General features: G+C 41.9%; 1 protein-coding gene across 6 annotated transcripts in view; it reads left to right on the top strand.

Moving 5' to 3' along the window:
* The window catches only part of LOC129817366 (cell adhesion molecule DSCAM-like), a 140,790-nt gene that overhangs the window by 109,682 nt on the left and 12,201 nt on the right, over positions 1-18,907 (top strand). For all 6 annotated transcript variants that reach the window (XM_055872563.1, XM_055872524.1, XM_055872544.1 and 3 more), the window contains 8 exons: positions 3,291-3,361; positions 3,564-3,813; positions 4,241-4,387; positions 10,306-10,461; positions 10,949-11,082; positions 11,369-11,522; positions 16,365-16,482; positions 16,817-16,980. In XM_055872563.1, the coding sequence (XP_055728538.1) occupies positions 3,291-3,361; positions 3,564-3,813; positions 4,241-4,387; positions 10,306-10,461; positions 10,949-11,082; positions 11,369-11,522; positions 16,365-16,482; positions 16,817-16,980 (1,194 nt within the window). The remainder of the gene's footprint in view (positions 1-3,290; positions 3,362-3,563; positions 3,814-4,240; positions 4,388-10,305; positions 10,462-10,948; positions 11,083-11,368; positions 11,523-16,364; positions 16,483-16,816; positions 16,981-18,907) is intronic.

Genomic DNA, 18,907 nt, shown 5'->3' with positions numbered 1-18,907 from the left:
TCCTGAATAAAAAGTGTTATATTGGATTTGCCCCAAACATAACACATTACTGAGTACCACTCTCCATATTTTCAAACATAGTGGTGGCTGCATCATATGTTATGGGTATGCTTGTAATCCTTAAGGACTAGGGAGTTTTCAGCGTAAAAAAAAAACGTAATGGAGCTAAGCACAGGCAAAATCCTAAAGGAAAACTTGGTTCATTCTGCTTTCCACTAGACACTGGGAGAGGAATTCACCTTTCAGCAGGACAATAACCTTAAACACAAGGCCAAATCTACACTGAAGTTGCTTACCAAGAAGACAGTGATTATTCCTGAGTGTCCGAGTTACAGTTTTCACTTAAATCTCCTTGAAAATCTATGAAAAGAATTGAAAATGGTTGTCTAGTAATAATCAACAACCAATTTGACAGAGCTTGAAGAATTTTGAAAAGAAAATTGGACAAATATTGTACAATCCAGGTGTGTAAAGCTCTTAGATACTTACCCAGAAAGACTTGCAGCTGTAATCACTGCCAAAGGTGATCCTAACGTGTATTGACTCAGGTGTGTGAATACTTCTGTAAATTATATATTTCTGTATTTCTTTTTCAATACATTTGCTACAACTTCTAAAATCATGTTTTCACTTTGTCATTATAGGGTATTGTTTGTAGATAGGTGCGAGAAAAAATATATTTAATCCATTTGAATTCAGGCTGTAACACAACAAAATGTGGAATAAGTCAAGGGGTATGAATACTTTCTGAAGGCACTGTAGATAGCTTCATATATAATGCTCTTTCAGAGGGTTGGATAACGGAAACGGAGAAGGACTTTCTCATTACGCCACTCCCAGCCTACCCAGTTAATAATTATGGCTTACTGAAAATCAGTGGCGACCCGTTGTTCAGGGATTTGGGGCATGTTATTTTGGCATAAATATGTGTCACATATCCGTTTGCAAACAAAGTAAAAAAAAAAAATCATAGAGTTAATAAAGCCGCATACAAACATGGTGTCTTTTGTGCTTTCTTGAGTAATCCAGCTCTGAAATGCAGGTGTTTCAGCCTAGCTCAGTGCTTTCTGTGGTGGTGGGGCAGCCAGCGGAAAAAATACTGAGCGTAGGGGTTGGTAATGTTCTCTAGTTGCGCCGTGATTGGCTCAGTGTTCTGCCACTCATGGGGACACTACATCACCACAAAATCTATGGGTAGAGCTAGAAAATTCAAACCCCTTGGGTGCTGCCATAGAGTTACATTAGAAGTGCCCATCCAAGAAGTCTCAAGATCATTGGCCACAGATAATATGACCTCAAATCACATTATATCTACCGTAGCTTTGATTGGACTGATCATGTCAACATCATACTTCAAAATCTTAGCTAGCAGTCATCATCATAAATCAAATCGACAATCTACTGGCAAATCCTTTTCATATGACATATTAGACATACATGATTGCATTGTGCATGTAACAGTATTTATTATTCAATGTCCTCACCTGGGATTTGAAAATCCCAACCTCTTGGTTCACAGTACTCCATTCTTTCTGCTACGCCAGCAGGTCCACGTCAGGTATCAGTTAATCTGACTATTCTATCATCATTGATTTGATTTACTTCAGCAATTGGAGGGCTTTCTGTATTTGTCTAATGTTGGTGGGGCATATTAACCTGTTTTAATGATACTTCTGAATCACTATGACAAATAAAATATTTTCAGGAGTGTACTTTTTACCGACCTGGGATTTACTTCAAAGTGCACTCACCCTATGGCTTACACCTATCAAGTTGTTTTAGATGGTAAATCATTTTCCAAGTGTTCTAGCCAAATGTCCATATAAACAATCAAAATGCCTGATAAGTGCAATAATGAAATTGACATATATTGCTAAGAATGTGAGAGTAAGTGGAGTCCCCTACCAGGTCTCAATGCTAGGCCACCAGCAGTAATGTCAAACACCCTAACCACTGTCCCAATAAGGGATATCTGAAGGGCATGTGCTTATTGGGCCAGTATAGTTATGCCCTGTCCAGAAAAAAACCCTAACCCCTCCTACCTAGGCACTTGTGTAAATCTGAAACAACTTGATAGGTCTAAGCAAAAGGATGAATGCACTATGAAGTAAATGTCAGCTCTGTTAAAAATACACTCAATAATTTTTGGATTGATCATAGTGATACAGAAGTATCATTAAAACAGGTTAATATGCCCCACCGACATCAGGCAACTATACAGAAAGCCCTTAAATTGTTTAAATATGTAAATCAAGTCAATAATAAGAGAATTGTCAACTTAACTGATCTTAATGCTGTAAACCATTAAGATGGTTGAGTTCAAATCCCAGGTGAGGGCATGTTAAATAATAAATGCATAATGTAATCATGTATGTCAAAGTGTGTAAACACTATGTTAAAAGCACTTTGTGAGTATCCCTAACTTTGCCCACAGACAAAAAGAGCTGTGAATGGTTTAGCGGTTCACCAATCAGGGCCTTGGTGGGCTTGGCAACAGTAACAAGGTGTTCTTGCAATGTTTCCATAGAATATGATGTTGGAATATTCTCATAACCCTCAGAAAACTGGACCCAGGAATGTTATTGCAACATTCTCATGAAACGTGTCTAGAACTTTAATTTCTGAGAACATGGCAACCATGTCCTGTGTAGGTCTGGTGGAATGTTGATGAAACTAGACACATGAATGTTCTTGCAACGTCCCATAAAACGCATCTAGAACATTAATGTTGTAACAGGGGAATGGGGAGTCAAGTCAATTCATTAACAGCAGAGTGACATCAGCTCCATTGGCTCTATTGCATTATTGAAGACACGCTGACCCTGCACTAAAAGCAGGACTTTTCAATTAACAGACCATGTTGTAAATGTCACACTGCAATCAATAGACCACTGGCCAGCCCCTCTGCAAATTGCCCCTGTTCCCTTTGGTGGTTCTTTGGTGGTTCGTCCCAACCCCCACTCTGCACTTCTCTCTCTCACTTCTCTTCTGACTGTCTGTCCCCCATGACCCCTCATAAACATGACCACCATCTTCATTATTGTGAAGTGGGCTGGGCCATCTGAGACCAACTACTCTGGTCTACCCATAGATACAGTAGGACCTTAGCCTTCCATGTCTCAGAATCGTAGAATTGACTTGACCTTGGCATAACCTTCAAAATACACTCAGTTTGGATAGTTCCATTCCATTGGCAGAATGCTGGTAGACTGACTTCTTTGCCCTGTACCCCATCTACTAAACTGACAGTAGCTCAGATCTCAATTACCTTAATGTGTCTTTTTTTCTAGCCCCTGATGGTCCCCCACAAGATGTGCAGCTTGAAGCTTTCTCCTCTCAGAGCATCAAAGTGTCCTGGAGGGTAAGATACATTTAACCTGCTATTACCACTAGGACTGAAAAACCCTTACTGCAGCTCTATGGTCTGTTAGCTACATGGTCTGCTACACGTCAGGGCCTTGAGGGCCACAACCATTCTTCTGTCCTTAAAGAGCTTTTGAAAAATACAAATTTCCCCCAATATCTAATGTGCGTTCCCCTCTCCTCCTTCTTCCCTCCCCCAGGCTCCTAAGAAGCACCTCCAGAACGGAGCAATCCGGGGCTACCAGGTGGGCTACAGGGAGTTCAGCTCCGGGGGAAACTACCAGTTCAATGTCATCACCATGGAGACGACGGGGGACAACGACCACAGTGAGAGCATCACCCTGGACAACCTGAAGAAGTTCACCCAGTATGGGGTGGTGGTGCAGGCCAGCAACAGTGCTGGGACTGGACCTTCCTCCCAGGAGGTCATCTCTACCACACTGGAGGATGGTGAGGACAACGGGCACATGCACGCACGCACACGGGCACGCACACACTGCCCTTAGCTATCAGTGACAATATGGTAGACAGTGAAAATCTTATTGATTTCACAATATTGTGGTGCATCAAGGGTCAAATGGCTGATGTTTTGTCTTTGAGGGAAGTGAACTCCCAGGATGGAGCTTTATTGCCATCTAGTGGATATTGTTGGTACTGCTGGTGTACTGTTTGTGGCGGTCATTATTGCCATGGCTCAAGAAAGCATGATGAATGCTAGATCCCCCCCCAAAATTCAAATTAGCATTTTGAAGTTGACTTCCATTGTCCTCCAAGAGTAGCTCAATATTTTCGTCTCTTCAGTAAACTCTTCTGTTCATGCTTCTGGTTTGGAGAGTGAGGTAACGGTGTTGTTTTTCCTCCTGCCTGGTTGTAACAGTTCCCAGTCGACCTCCAGAGAACGTCCAGGCCACGGCGGCATCCCCAGAGGTTATCTCTCTGTCCTGGCTGACCCCTCCTAAAGATGCCCTCAACGGCATCCTGCTTGGCTTCAGAGTCATCTACTGGGCCAACCTGCCGGACGGAGGTACAGCAACACACAGTACACACACACACAGAGAAGGATGTAGACATTATACTGTATCTTGCCTGGTCCGTAACTCTCTAAGACACACTGTATATAGAATGTATACAGTATCAACATGATTCACTATGCATGAAAATTGAAGTGGATGAATGAGACATATTAGCAGTGACCCAGGCTTTCTAGTCCAATTCAGGCAGCCAGGCATGGCATGCAGTCGTCACGTGCTGGGGAGACAGAGTGACCGCTTCTGACAGCCACGTTACCTTTGACCCCTCATCTGTCATATCATATCCTCGCTGATGGCCCCTGGATGCACTAATAGAAAAGCACCGCTCACAGCCTGACAGCTCAATCTAATTTGCATAGTAACAGTGCATTTCATTGTGGGACACGCTCCAGAGTCCCAACAATACTACAGCCATAGCCATGTGTTGCATATATTCTATACATATTGATATTGTATGTAACATTGAGTATGAATACAGCTCTTATTCATTTAAATGAAATATGTCACTCATTATGTGTGATAAAAAAAATCATGTTTATGTATTTATTGCCTAAGACACTTGTCTAAACCTTCAGCCAGTGTCTGTTGTGCTCTTCATATATTCAAAATATGAGCAAAGTATCATGGGTTGTTAAAACCTCATGCACCAGCAGACGGGGATATAGGCCCTGATTCTAAGTTGGTGGAACAACTTTGTTTTATTCATCCAACACTGCTGTTCTAAACATTTGGCTCTATCCCGTCTGCAGTAATCAAACTCAAAATAATGTTTTATTTTATTATTTGCATTAAAGCACTCAATGGTGTATATTTATCACCCATTTCATGAGTCAGAATAGTGATTGCAACTATCGTAAACCACAGCATATATTGTACTATACATTTCCAAATCACAGTATTCTGACTCGTAAACCTTTCACTCACTGTTATATCCCAAAGAAGTGCTCTGAACAGCCCACAACACAACCATAAAGGATGGAGCTATAGAGACATAGATGAACAGATTCCAGCTAGTGTAGAACACCTGAGCTGTTAATATCCTATGGCTGCATTGGGACAGTTTGGCGTTTGAATGGCATCATTAAAGAGAGGGAGGAGGAGGGAGGGAGAGGGAGGAGGAACACCTGTACTGACAGGGAGGATGGAGCATTAGCAGACTGTGGCTCACATCCAGACTGCAGTAGAGGAGGGAAGAGAGAGAGAGCGAATGGAGAGAAGACAGGATAGAGAAAGGAGGGGGAGAGAAAGAGGAAAGTGAAAGAGAGAGGAGAGAGATGGAGAGACATCTATAATTCAACCTTTAGAAACATTGTCAGAGTCAAGGAGAAACACACCAGAACAGACCTTGGATGGGCTTTTCAATCATGTATTTGTGTCCATCGTTTGATTGAATAAGGTGTTATGTATGTTCACCGCTAAGACATCCTTGGCCAGCTTGTTTTAAATATGTGATATACTGTACAAGTATATCACATACAAAGCGATAAAGACATGGAATGGCCTCCCCTCCTCCCTGAAAGCTTTAGGCAGCATCCAAGCCTTCTCATCCGAGACAAAAACATGGGTTAAGTCCAATCAAGTGTGCACACTGATTTTAATCTAATAAACCACAGTGACTTTTTAATGCAACAGAAAACACTCTAGAACACACACATGTGTATTCAACAGGTGCAATAACTGGGCTTTGTTCAATATTTTGTCTTTACTAGGTGTTTTATAACCCCAATATTATCAAGTCCCACAGCATGTGCAATGATTTTTATGTGTAATGTCTTGCGTTGTTTTGAATAATGTCTGATGTATCAAATGTATTCATGTTTATTTGTTCACCTGCCCAGGGATTGCAGATGTATATTAGCTGTTAGCTGAATCTGGTGCAATGCATCACTTCTCACTCCTAAACCTTAAGTTTTGTTGTACTTTAAATCACATGTTATGTGAATAAAGTCATACCAGATAAAAAAAAATATCATGACAGCTGTGATGGAAACAGGGAGTTTCGGTACAATTTTTAAAATGCAGACAGATGATGCCATTCCATTTGCTCCTTTACGGACATTATTATGAGCCATCCTCCCCTCAACAGCCTCCACTGATTATCGAGGGTGATTGATGCGGATGATGCTTGACTGCTGTTTGACAAATAAGAATATTCTCGCTCTTATCCATAATAATCTCATCATGTAGACTAGCGTACCCGCACAGCTTACCCACACTGTATCGGCGAGCTGTTGGCTAGAGCGCACATGCCAAGACCACAGGAGGCACATTTTCTACTTAACGCAGCAGTTTTTGGGACAAAACTAAATCGGTAGAGTTGAAAATACAATGGAAACACATTGAACTTTAGATTTTTATTTGGTACATGAAAACCTAAGCAAAAAAAGTACATTTTGTGTGCACTACATCATCACCCACTGATTTCATCTGCTGAAAATTGGTTTGGTGGAAGCACCACTGGTATGAAAATGCACATATTTTCTTTATGCAGATTTTTGAATATTTGCATTAAAATCGGTCGCCAATTGGATGTAAACCTAGCTATTGTTCTTGTTTTAAATTAACTTAATTAAATATATATATACACTGAGTGTACAAAACATTAGGAACACCTCTTTCCATGACAGACTGACCAGGTGAAAGCTTTGATCCCTTATTGATGTCACCTGTTAAATCCACTTCAATCAGTGTAGATGAAGGGGAGAACTAGGATTTTTTAACAATTGAGACATGGATTGTTTATGAATGTGTGCCATTCAAAGGGTGAATGAGCAGGACAAAATATTTAAGTGTTTGGCTTTGAGTGCTGGGTTTTTCACATTCAACAGTTTCTTGTGTCCTGATGAATTGAGGCTGTTCCGAGGGAAAGGGGGGGTGCAACTCAATGTTAGGAAGGTGTTCCTAATGTTTTGTACACTCAGTGTATATTATATATACACTGAACAAAAATATAAATTCAACATAGAACAATTTCATTGATTTTCCTGAGTTACAGTTCATTTGAGGAAATCAGTCAATTGAAATAAATAAATTAGAACCTAATCTATGGATTTCACATGACTGGAAATACAGATATGCATCTGTTGGTCACAGATACAGTCAACATACACTTAGGTTGGAGTCATTAAAACTCGTTTTTCAACGACTCCACAAATTTCTTGTTAACAAACTATAGTTTTGGCAAATCGATTAGGACATCTACTTTGTGCATGACAAAAGTAATTTTTCCAACAATTGTTTAAAGACAGATTATTTCACTTATAATTCACTGTATTACAATTCCAGTGGGTCAGTAGTTTACATACACTAAGTTGACTGTGCCAGCTTGGAAAATTCCAGAAAATGTCATGGCTTTAGAAACTTTGAAAAGGCTAATAAGACATCAATTGAGTCAATTGGAGGTGTACCTGTGGATGCATTTCAAGGCCTACCTTCAAACTCAGTGCCTCTTTACTTGAAATCATGGGAAAATCAAAAGAAATCAGCCAAGACCTCAGAAAGGAATTGTAGACCTCCACAACTCTGGTTCATCATTGGGAGCAATTTTCAAAGGCCTGAAGGTGCCACGTTCATCTGTACAAACAATAGTACGCAAGTATAAACACCATGGGACCACGTAGCAGTCATACCGCTCAGGAAGGAGACGCGTTCTGTTTCCTAGAGATGAACGTACTTTGGTGCGAAAAGTGCAAATCAATCCCAGAACAACAGCAAAGGACCTAGTGAAGATGCTGGTGGAATCAGGTACAACAGTATCTATATCCACAGTAAAACGAGTCCTATATCGACATAACCTGAAAGGCTACTCAGCAAGGAAGAAGCCACTGCTATAAAAAAGCCAGACTGTTTTGCAACTGCACATGGTGATAAAGATCACACTTTTTGGAGAAATGTCCTCTAGTCTGATGAAACAAAAATAGAACTGTTTGGCCATAATGACCATTGTTATGTTTAGAGGACATAATGGCCTGCAAAACATTTTTGTTCATGGCCCTAAGCATTATGGGATGTTAATTGCTTAATTAACTCACAAATCACACCTGTGTGGAAGCACCTGCTTTCAATATACTTTGTATCCCTCATTTACTCAAGTGTTTCATTGTTTTGGCAGTTACACATACAGTACCAGTCAAAAGTTTGGACACCTACTCATTCCAGGGTTTTTCAGAATTTTTTTCTATTTTCTACATTGTAGACATCAAAACTATGGAATTATGTAGTAACCAAAAAAAGTGTTAAACAAATTAAAATATATAATGTATTTGAGATTCTTCAAAGTAGCCACCCTTTGCCTGGATGATAGCTTTACACACTCTTGGAATTCTCTCAACCAGCTTTGAGAGGTAGTCACCTGGAATGCATTTCAATTAACATGTGTGCCTTGTTAAAAGTCAATTTGTGTAATGTCTTTCCTTCTTAATGCGTTTGAGCCAATCAGTTGTGTTGTGACAATGTAGGGGTGGTATACAGAAGATAGCCGTATTTGGTCAAAGACAGAGTCGATATTATGGCAAGAACAGCTCAAATAAGCAAAGAGCAATGACAGTCCATCATTACTTTAAGCGATGAAGGCCAGTCAATCCGGAAAATATTAAGAACTTTGAAAGTTTCTTCAAGTGCAGTCGCAAAAACCATCAAGCGCTATGATGAAACTGGCTCTCATGAGGACCGCCACAGGAAAGGAAGACCCAGAGTTACCTCTGCTGCAGAGTACAAGTTCATTAGAGTTACCAGCCTCAGAAATTGCAGCCCAAATAAATGCTTCACAGAGTTCAAGTAACAAACACATCCAAACATCAACTGTTCAAAGGAGACTGCGAGAATCAGGCCTTCGTGGTCGAATTGCTGCAAAGAAACCACTACTAAAGGACACCAATAATAAGAAGAGACTTGCTTGGGCCAAGAAACACGAGCAATAGACATTAGACCAGGGGAGATCTGTCATTTGATCTGATGAGTCCAAATTTGAGATGATTGGTTCCAAACGCTGTCTTTGTGATGATCTCCTCCTGTTATTTTCTACATTGTAGAATAATAGAGAAGACATCAGAACTATGAAATGGAATCATGTAGGAACCCCCCCAAAAAAGTGAAGCATGGAGGAGGAGGTGTGATGGTGTGGGGATGCTTTGCTGGTAACACTGTCTGTGATTTATTTAGAATTCAAGGCACACTTAGCCAGCATGGCTACCACAGCATTCCGCAGCGATATGCCATCCCATCTGGTTTGCGCTTAGTGGGACTATCATTTGTTTTTCAAGAGGACAATGTCCCAACACACCTCCAGGCTGTGTAAGGGATATTTGACCAAGAAGGAGACCGATGGAGTGCTGCATCAGATGACCTGGCCTCCACAAACAACCCGACCTCAACCCAATTGAGATGGTTTGGGATGAGTTGGAGCACAGAGTGAAGGAAAAGCAGCCAACAAATGCTCAGCATATGTGGGGACTCCTTCAAGACTATTGGGAAAGCATTCCAGGTGAAGCGGGTTGAGAGAATGCCAAGAGTGTGCAAAGCTGTCATCAAGGCAAAGGGTGGCTACTTTGTAGAATCTAAAATATATGAGGATTTTTTAAACATTTTTTGGGTTCCTATATGATTTCATTTCATAGTTCTGATGTCTTCTCTATTTTTAGAAAATAGTAAAAATAAAGTAAAACCCTGGAATGAGTTGGTGTGTCCAAACTTTTGACTGGTACTGTATATATTTACCTGTAGGGTAGAAGCAACTTTTCATCTAAGTTAGTTAGTTAATTCTGCATTTGACAACTCTTGATATCCTTGTTTTTCTTCCTTCTTTCCTTCGTCCCTGTCTCTTTTCCTTGCTATGTACTTCTCTTTCTCTGCCTTCCTCCTCCCCATATTTTTCTAATTGCTCTCTATCCCCTCCTCTTCTTCTCTCTCTCAGAGCTGGGGGAGATCCGTAACGTGACCACCTCTAAGCCATCTCTGGAGCTGGATGGTCTGGAGAAGTACACTAACTACAGCATCCAGGTGCTGACCTTCACCCGGGCAGGAGATGGGGTGCGCAGCGAGCAGATCTTCACCCGCACCAAGGAGGACGGTACGCACACTAGTAGACCAGGACACCTCAGGCACTGATCTAGGATCAGCTTACCCTCCCTAAATTCTAACCTTAACTATTAGGGGGAAGATGCAAAACTGTATCATAGTAAATTGGGGTTAACCTAGAGGCCAGGGGCCAACTGGCAGGTAAACCGTGCTTAGATCCGCATAGCCCCTCTTGCATTATGGAAGAGCATGTTGCCAAGTTTAAATAATTTTGACAGGACTTCTGTTTGAATTTGGTGTGAAATTATAGAAATATGAGTTGATAATCGGTGCAGACAACTCACATTAGTAGGTGAAAAACTGCAGCTCCAGCAAATTGCAGATCGCCATGTAACATAAGAAGTTAAGGCACGCTCACTGGAATGACAGATTTTGACACTGACAAAATTTAAATACAGAGTGGTTTCCTTAGATGTTGCTCAAAACAAGGATACGGGTAATAATGTATATTTCCCTATTTCACGGTTTTCCCTCACCAGTCCCTGGTCCTCCGGCTGGCGTGAAGGCAGCGGCGGCGTCTAACTCAGTGGTGTTTGTGTCCTGGCTCCCTCCTCTCAAACTCAACGGCATCATCAGGAAATACACTGTCTTCTGCTCTAACCCACACCCCACGGTAAGGAGGGCACAGAGTACAGGGTCTTAGAGCATTGTGATGAAGGCAAGTCAGTGGTGGGCATACAATAAATTTGAGGCCTAACATAATTGGAGGAGAGGAAGGCACCAGGTTCAGGGGCTAGACTAGATATGGCATGAGAGGTCTTATAAACCATCCCTCCAGCTCACATTGTTAAGGCTTTGTCATCAGTGTTCCGCTCCAATGATTGATAGTTTGTTACAGACATTTGGAATAGGTCCTGTATCTCTCTGCTAACATCATGCCGGTCTCTCCCCTCCTACAGGTGAGCAGTGAGTTTGAAGCAGCTCCAGACATCTTCTTCTACCGTATCCCCAACCTGAGCAGGAACCGTCAGTACAGCATCTGGGTGGTGGCCGTCACCGCAGCCGGCCGCGGAAACGCCAGCGACATCATCACCGTCAAGCCCCTGGCCGAGGGTAGGTGGAGCTAGAGCTGTTGCGGTGACCGTATTACCGCCACAGGTGGTCATGAGTCATGAAGGTAGTCATGGTATTTAGGCTTCTCCAAGCTCTGATGCTGCTGATGGTCATTATTAGTCTACCAAACTTGCTAATTGCCTTGTACTCAGCACTATATTGTCCCTCTAATCACTCTGACATCAATGCAAATGTATTCGTGAATCTAATCAAACACTTCCCATGAGCCCATGAGCTCATGTTGCACAACATTTCTATAGGCTATGCAATTGCGGGAGAAAACAGAGTGATGGCCGCTAATAAAAAGACGAGGATCCCATCAGCTTTCTATAGGCTAGGCCTACTATATTTATTTCTCAACTTTCCTAATATTAAGCACATTGCTTATATTTACAACAGGAGTATAGCCTACATGGCTGGCATGAAAATAAACCACGGGGAAAAGCGTCATCCATTCGCTATTTAAGCGCATTTTTCCCCGCTGACCGTTTTGATACAGGTGCATGATAATGGTCCATTCTAAATCAAAACAAATGTCACACATATATTATTTAGTATATGTAAAGACAAGATTAAAGAAGAGTCTGATGGGTGTCAATATTATCCTATCACTTGTGAATTATATATTATCACTTGTGAATTGTCAGGACCCGGTTACAAACTCGGGTCTCCGGTGTGAGAAACAGTCACTTAGCAAACTGAGCCACTAATAGTCGGCAGAACCCAGAAGATGAGGCAGACACAGCAGTACTTGAGATGGTGGTTTAATAAAGTAAAAAGGAAAGTTCTTCAGGCAAAAATATAAATCCACAACGTCAAAAGTAATTCCAAGAAAAAAAGGTATATACTCCAAGTCACAAGGTAAATCCACAAAGTGGTAAGTACAGCAGGGAAAAAACCTCAAAAGAATAATAAAAAAATAAATAAACGAGAACGAAACCAGCGTACCTCAAGAGAATCCAACAGGAGTAACAAATGTTCACAGCATGGCTGGGGCTGGGTGCTAACATTCAAACACAGAGCAAAGAACTGAGGAAAACTGCAAATAATAACTGGAAACAAGGGAAAACAAAAGGGTCAAAAAAGCACAATTGGGGCATCTAGTGACCAAAACCGGAACAATCCTGGCCAAATCCTGACAGTGAATGATACCCAGCATAAGAAACAAATACTTTTTTTGTGTGACCTTTTCTTATCATGGTAGTACACCTCATGTAGCCTAGCCCATAGGCCTATATGTTTTAATAAGGTTTGTATCACAACTAAAGTGGCCAAATTACTTCTTAAAATTAAGCACATTAATCCGCTTTACAAGGGGTATAGAGCATATATAAGCAGTGCGTGAGATTTATGTTTGGGGAAGTTAATTTTCAACATAAAAATGCACCTTTATAATAAAAGCATTTCAAGCATAATTGCATTTGTGGTCACTTTTGATAATGGTGTTTTCCACTAATGGAACATTTGCGCTTGTAGCCTACTACCATGTGCGCATTGCTGCGTTTATAATGTGAAGAAATAGCCTAATAGTTTATCAACATTTTAAGCTAAACGTTCTGATCTGTTGCGTCAGTAACATTGCATAAAAACGTATTTTTGACTCTAGTGGTTGTATTAATTTGGGATCTATCTCACAACTGTCCCAGACTATGCTTGGAATATTATTAATTTCTCGCACAGAATAGAATAGGTAGACTTTTGTACTATGGGGATAGTAGATTCACATAGGCTAGTGCTTTTACTGTTCGTTAGCCCTACTCATCTTGTTGGCTGACGAAAAGTAAATGTGGACAGTTCTTCCAATATCTTCAATATGCACCTCGGAATTGGATAAGGACGTGCACAGTTGCGTCCCCGATGTGTCTGTCTTCACTTGTAGCCTGTGAGAAAGACCTGATCACGTGATGGAGAGCCATGTGAGTGAGAGGCGCTTCGGATTGCGCAGCTCACTCAGGAAGAAGGGCACAACACAGCACTCCGGGTCGCAAAAGGCATGGATTTTTTTAGGCTACATTACGGCCACAAAGGAGATCCCGCCGTGGAATTCGAGGCATTATCAAGTGCTTATCAAATTGTGAATGAGAGACTATTGGAGTGTAAACAGCGCAAAAAAAACAAAGCAGAGCTCATGCTTTTCACGCAACTTTTTTCAAATGATCATTAGTCTCATCTTGCAGCCTTACAATGTATTAAAAATCAAAACATATAGCCCAACGTTTGTAGAACAACTAAAGTTACATTAATAACTCTAAATTAAGCATATAAACTCAGCAAAAAAAGAAACACCCTTTTTCTTATTCAAAGATAATTCGGAAAAATCCAAATAACTTCACAGATCTTCATTGTAAAGGGTTTAAACACTGCTTCCCATGCTTGTTCAATGAACCATAAACAATGAATGAACATGCACCTGTGGAACGGTTGTTAAGACACTAACAGCTTACAGACGGTAGGCAATTAAGGTCACAGTTCTGAAAACTTAGGACACTAAAGAGGTCTTTCTACTGATTCTGAAAAACACCCAAAGAAAGATGCCCAGGGTCCCTGGTCATATGTGCCTTAGGCATGCTGCAAGAAGGCATGAGGACTGCAGATGTGACCAGGGCAATAAATTGCAATGTGAGACGCCTAAGACAGTGCTACAGGGAGACAACACCTGCACAGAATCGGTACATCCGAACATCACACCTGCGGGACAGGTACAGGATGGTAACAACAACTGCCCGAGTTACACCTGGAACGCACAATCCCTCCATCAGTGCTCATACTGTCCGCAATAGGCTGAGAGAGGCTGGACTGAGGGCTTGTAGGCCTGTTGTAAGGCAGGTCCTCACCAGACATAACCTGCAATGATGTCGCCTATGGGCACAAACCCACCATCGCTGGACCAGACAGGACTGGAAATAGTGCTCTTCACTGACGAGTCACGGTTTTGTCTCACCAGAGGTGATCGTCGGAGTCGCGTTTGAGCGTTACACCTGTCTGTACTCTGGAGCGGGATCAATTTGGAGGTGAAGGGTCCGTCATGGTCTGGGGCGGTGTGTCACAGCATCATCGGACTGAGCTTGTTGTCTTTGCAGGCAATCTCAACGCTATGCGTTACAGAGAAGACATCCTCCTCCCTCATCTGGTACCCTTCCTGCAGGCTCATCCTGACATGACCCTCCAGCATGACAATGGCACCAGCCATACTGCTTGTTCTGTGAGTGATTTCCTGCAAGACAGGAATGTCAGTGTTCTGCCATGGCCAACGAAGAGCCCGGATCTCAATCCCATTGAGCACGTGAGGGCTAGGGCCATTCCCCTTAGAAATGTGCAGGAAATTACAGGTGCCTTGGTGGAAGAGTGGGGTAACATCTCACCGCAAGAACTGGTAAATCTGGTGCAGTCCATGAGGAGGAGATGCGCTGCAGTACTTAATGCAGCTGGTGGCCACACCAGATACTGACTGTTACTTTTGATTTTGATCCCCCTTTGTTCAGGGACACATTATTCCATTTCTGTTAGTCACATGTCTGTGGAACTTGTTCAGTTGATGTCTCAGTTGTTGAATCTTGTTATGTTCATACAACTATTTACACATGTTAAGTTTGCTGAAAATAAGTTTGCTGAAAATCAGTTGACAGGGAGAGGACTCACTTTTTTTGCTGAGTTTAGGAGTACCTATTTCTTTGTTAACCGCTCAGCACAGAGTAGCCGCCTGAGTACACTCCCTCAAATTGTTTGAAGAAAATATCCTTTCTACTTTATTCAGCTTAGTTCAATTTTATTCTTCATACTATAAAATAATATAAAATAATGCCACGGAATTATAAGCAAATCTTGTCTGCTACATTGACTAGTGTAGCACCCAGCCATTTGACAAGGACAGAGTATGCTATCATTTTCTTCTGAAATAGACTACATATCATGCTTCTTTAGACCTGTCTAAAATAAATGATGGATTCATTGTGAAGGTGTAGGCTATATTACATGGATTTATTAGACTCTTTAAAATGGCTTGCTTGTAAGCTAGGTGTGAAAGCCAAGAGATGCCAAATGTGTTTATGTTAATTAACGGTCAATTTTCGTGAGACCGACAGTTATTTGCTTGACGATCACCGTCTAATGAAATTTCGTGACCACCACAGCCCTAGGTGGAGCTTATCGTTTCACTTCTCAGTATTCAGGGGTAGATGATAACAAAAGGTGTATCAGTCTCTGAATGATTTTAGAAGACACAAAAGATTATGTTTGAGTTGTGTTTTTTTGTCAAAGCTATGATCAGAGCATCAGAACATTTAAAGGGGCGCAACCCTGAGAAACTCTCCCTATGAGGTAAATAAGGTGAGGAAAGTATAGAGGAGGCTATATTATGCCCGCCCCCTAACTCAGGATATGAATGTAGCATCAAACTGAATGCAAATAGGTCTGCTATTCCACCGTGTCAGCACTGTGCTTCTTTGTGAGAGCTGATAAGCTGAGGGTGAGCAGTGATAGCCAGTGTAGTGTTCTCATCCTGCTAGAGGCAGGGGTGATAAATGTAGTCCCTACTCTGGAGCTCCAGACCTGATGTGTTTTAGATATCCGTCTGCTGCCCGACCAGCCTGGTTCCAAACAGATTACTTCACATCTGTCCAAGTACAGAGATGGGCTCTGCATGTGTAGAGGTGAATTCAATAAAGATGAATAAGGAACTAATATTGTATACTGCTTTTTTAGAGCTTCCCTTGACAGTATTTGGGATTGATTTCCACTTTTAGGAGTATTCCATACATTTTGTTGTACCAAGCGAAATAAATCAAGTCAGCCCAAGTATTTAAAAGTATTTGACCCAGTTGTGGTGTGTTTGTGTGTGTGCAGCTCCTGCTCAGATTCTGACGTTCAACGGCATCGTGACCACACCCTGGATGAGGGACATCGTGTTGCCCTGTAAGGCGGTGGGCGACCCAGCCCCCACGGTCAAGTGGCTCAAGGAGACGTGAGTACAGGAAAGTCTGACCCACAGCTGGGGAAACACATCATGCTGCATGTAGGACAAACAGTAGCACTTAGTACAGACTGTGTTTTGAGTAACTTTTAATGCTTTCCACTTGAACTAAATACCAGTGAAAAAACAGTGGCTCTTTGTTTTTACACTATCCTTTCACACTCATCAGCAGAATGTTAAAAAATCATAGTTGTTTACATGTACAGCATGTTCCTACACACAAAAAAGTAGAGGTAACATTATTCAAGACTTTTAAATGATTTTCACTGCTGCGTATCTCACCGTAGTTCATTTTCTAACTGTCTCTCGTACATTTGTGATTCAGCAATGGAAGCCCCGCCCCTGCTGTGATCGACAGTAGACGCATCATCCAGAGCAATGGCAGCCTAGTCATCCGCACAGTGAAAGCTGAGGATTCTGGGAACTACACCTGTGTGGCTAGCAACAGTTTTGGGCCGGATAAAATCATCCTCAACCTGCAGGTTCAAGGTAACCAGAAGGAGTCTGGGGTGGAACAGTACAGTCAATTCAAACCAATTCTCCATTTTATTGATGGTCATAAAAACAGAAATGTGTTCACGGTATGTAGTGAAGCGCATTCGGAAAGTATTCAGACCCCTTGACTTTTTCCACATTTTGTTACATTACAGCCTTATTCTAAAAATTATTTAAATAAAATTCACCCTCATAGATCTACACACAATACCCCATAATGACAAAGCAAAAACAATTTTACATTTTTTTTTTGCACGTTGTGTAACGATTGTCGTATTCCTCCTCCTCGGACGAGGAGAGGACAGAGGGATCGGAAGACTAATGTGCAGCGAGGTATGATAACATTATTTATTTATTTAAAGACGAACACGAACACGAAAAACACTTGGAAAATTACAAAACAACAAAACGACGTAGACTGACCTAAAACATGAGAATTTACAAATACACGAAGAACGCACGAAACAGGTACAGACTACAAACCAACGCTACAGTCCCGTATGGTACTAACATACATACAGACACGGAAGACAATCACCCACAAACAAACAGTGAGAACAACCTACCTTAATATGACTCTCAATCAGAGGAAACGCCAAACACCTGCCTCTAATTGAGAGCCATACCAGGCAACCCATTAACCCAACATAGAAACACAACACATAGAAATGCCCACCCAGCTCACGTCCTGACCAACAAAACAAAGGATTAACACAATAACTAGGGTCAGAACGTGACACGTTGACATACGTATTCAAACCCTTTATTCAGTACTTTGTTAAAGCATCTTTGGTAGCGATTACAACCTCGAGTCTTCTTGGGTATAACGCTACATTACAAGCTACAATACACACCTGTATGTTGGAAGTTTCTCCCATTCTTCTCTGCAGATCCTCTCAAGCTCTATCAGGTTGGATCGGGAGCGTCTCTGCACAGCTATTTTCAAGCCTCTCAAGATATGTTAGATCAGGTTCAAGTCCGGGCTCTGGCTGGGCCACTCAAGGACATTGAGATTTTTCACGAAGTCACTCCTGTGTTGTCTTAGCTGTGTGCTTAGTGTCATTGTCCTGTTGGAAGGTGGACCTTTGCCCCAGTCTGAGGTCCTGAGCGCTCTGGAGCAGGTTTTCATCAAGGATCTCTCTGCTCTGTTCATCTTTCCCTCAATCCTGACTATTCTCCCAGTCCCTGCTGCTGAAAAACATCCCCACACCATCATGCTTCACCATAGGGATGATGCCTGGTGTCCTCCAGATGTGACTCTTGGCATTCAGACCAAAGAGTTCAATCTCGGTTTCATCAGACCAGAGAATCGTTTTTCATGGTCTAAGAGTCCTTTAGGTGCCTTTTGGCAAACTCCAAGTGTGCTGTCATGTGCCTCTTACTGAGGAGTGGCTTCCGTCTGGCCACTCTACCATAAAGGCCTGATTGGTGGAGTGCTGCAGAGATGGTTGTCATTCTGGAAGGTTCTCCCATCTCCACACAGGAACTCTGGAGCTCTTTCAGAGTGACCATCGGGTACTTGGTCACCTCCCTGACCAAGGCCCTTCTTCCCCGATTGCTCAGTTTGGCCAGGCAACCAGCTCTAGGAAGAGTATTTGTGCTTCCAAACTTCTTTAATTTAAGAATGATGGAGACCACTGTGTTCTTGGGGACCTTCAATGCTGCATAAAGTTTTTGGTACCCTTCCTCAGATCCGTGCCTTGACACAATCCTGTCTTGGAACTCTATGGACAATTCCTTTGACCTCATGGCCTGGCTTTTGCACTGACATGGCATGCTGACATGTACTGTCAACTGTGGGACCTTATATAGACAGGAGTGTGCCTTTCCAAATCATGTACAATCAATTGAAGAAACATCTCAAGGATGATCAATGGAAACACGATGCACCTGAGCTCAATTTTAAGTTTTCTTAGCAAAG

The sequence above is a fragment of the Salvelinus fontinalis genome, chromosome 2 (genome assembly GCF_029448725.1).
Source record: "Salvelinus fontinalis isolate EN_2023a chromosome 2, ASM2944872v1, whole genome shotgun sequence".
Taxonomy (NCBI): Eukaryota; Metazoa; Chordata; class Actinopteri; order Salmoniformes; family Salmonidae; genus Salvelinus; species Salvelinus fontinalis.
This window is presented reverse-complemented; position numbering and strand designations above follow the sequence as displayed.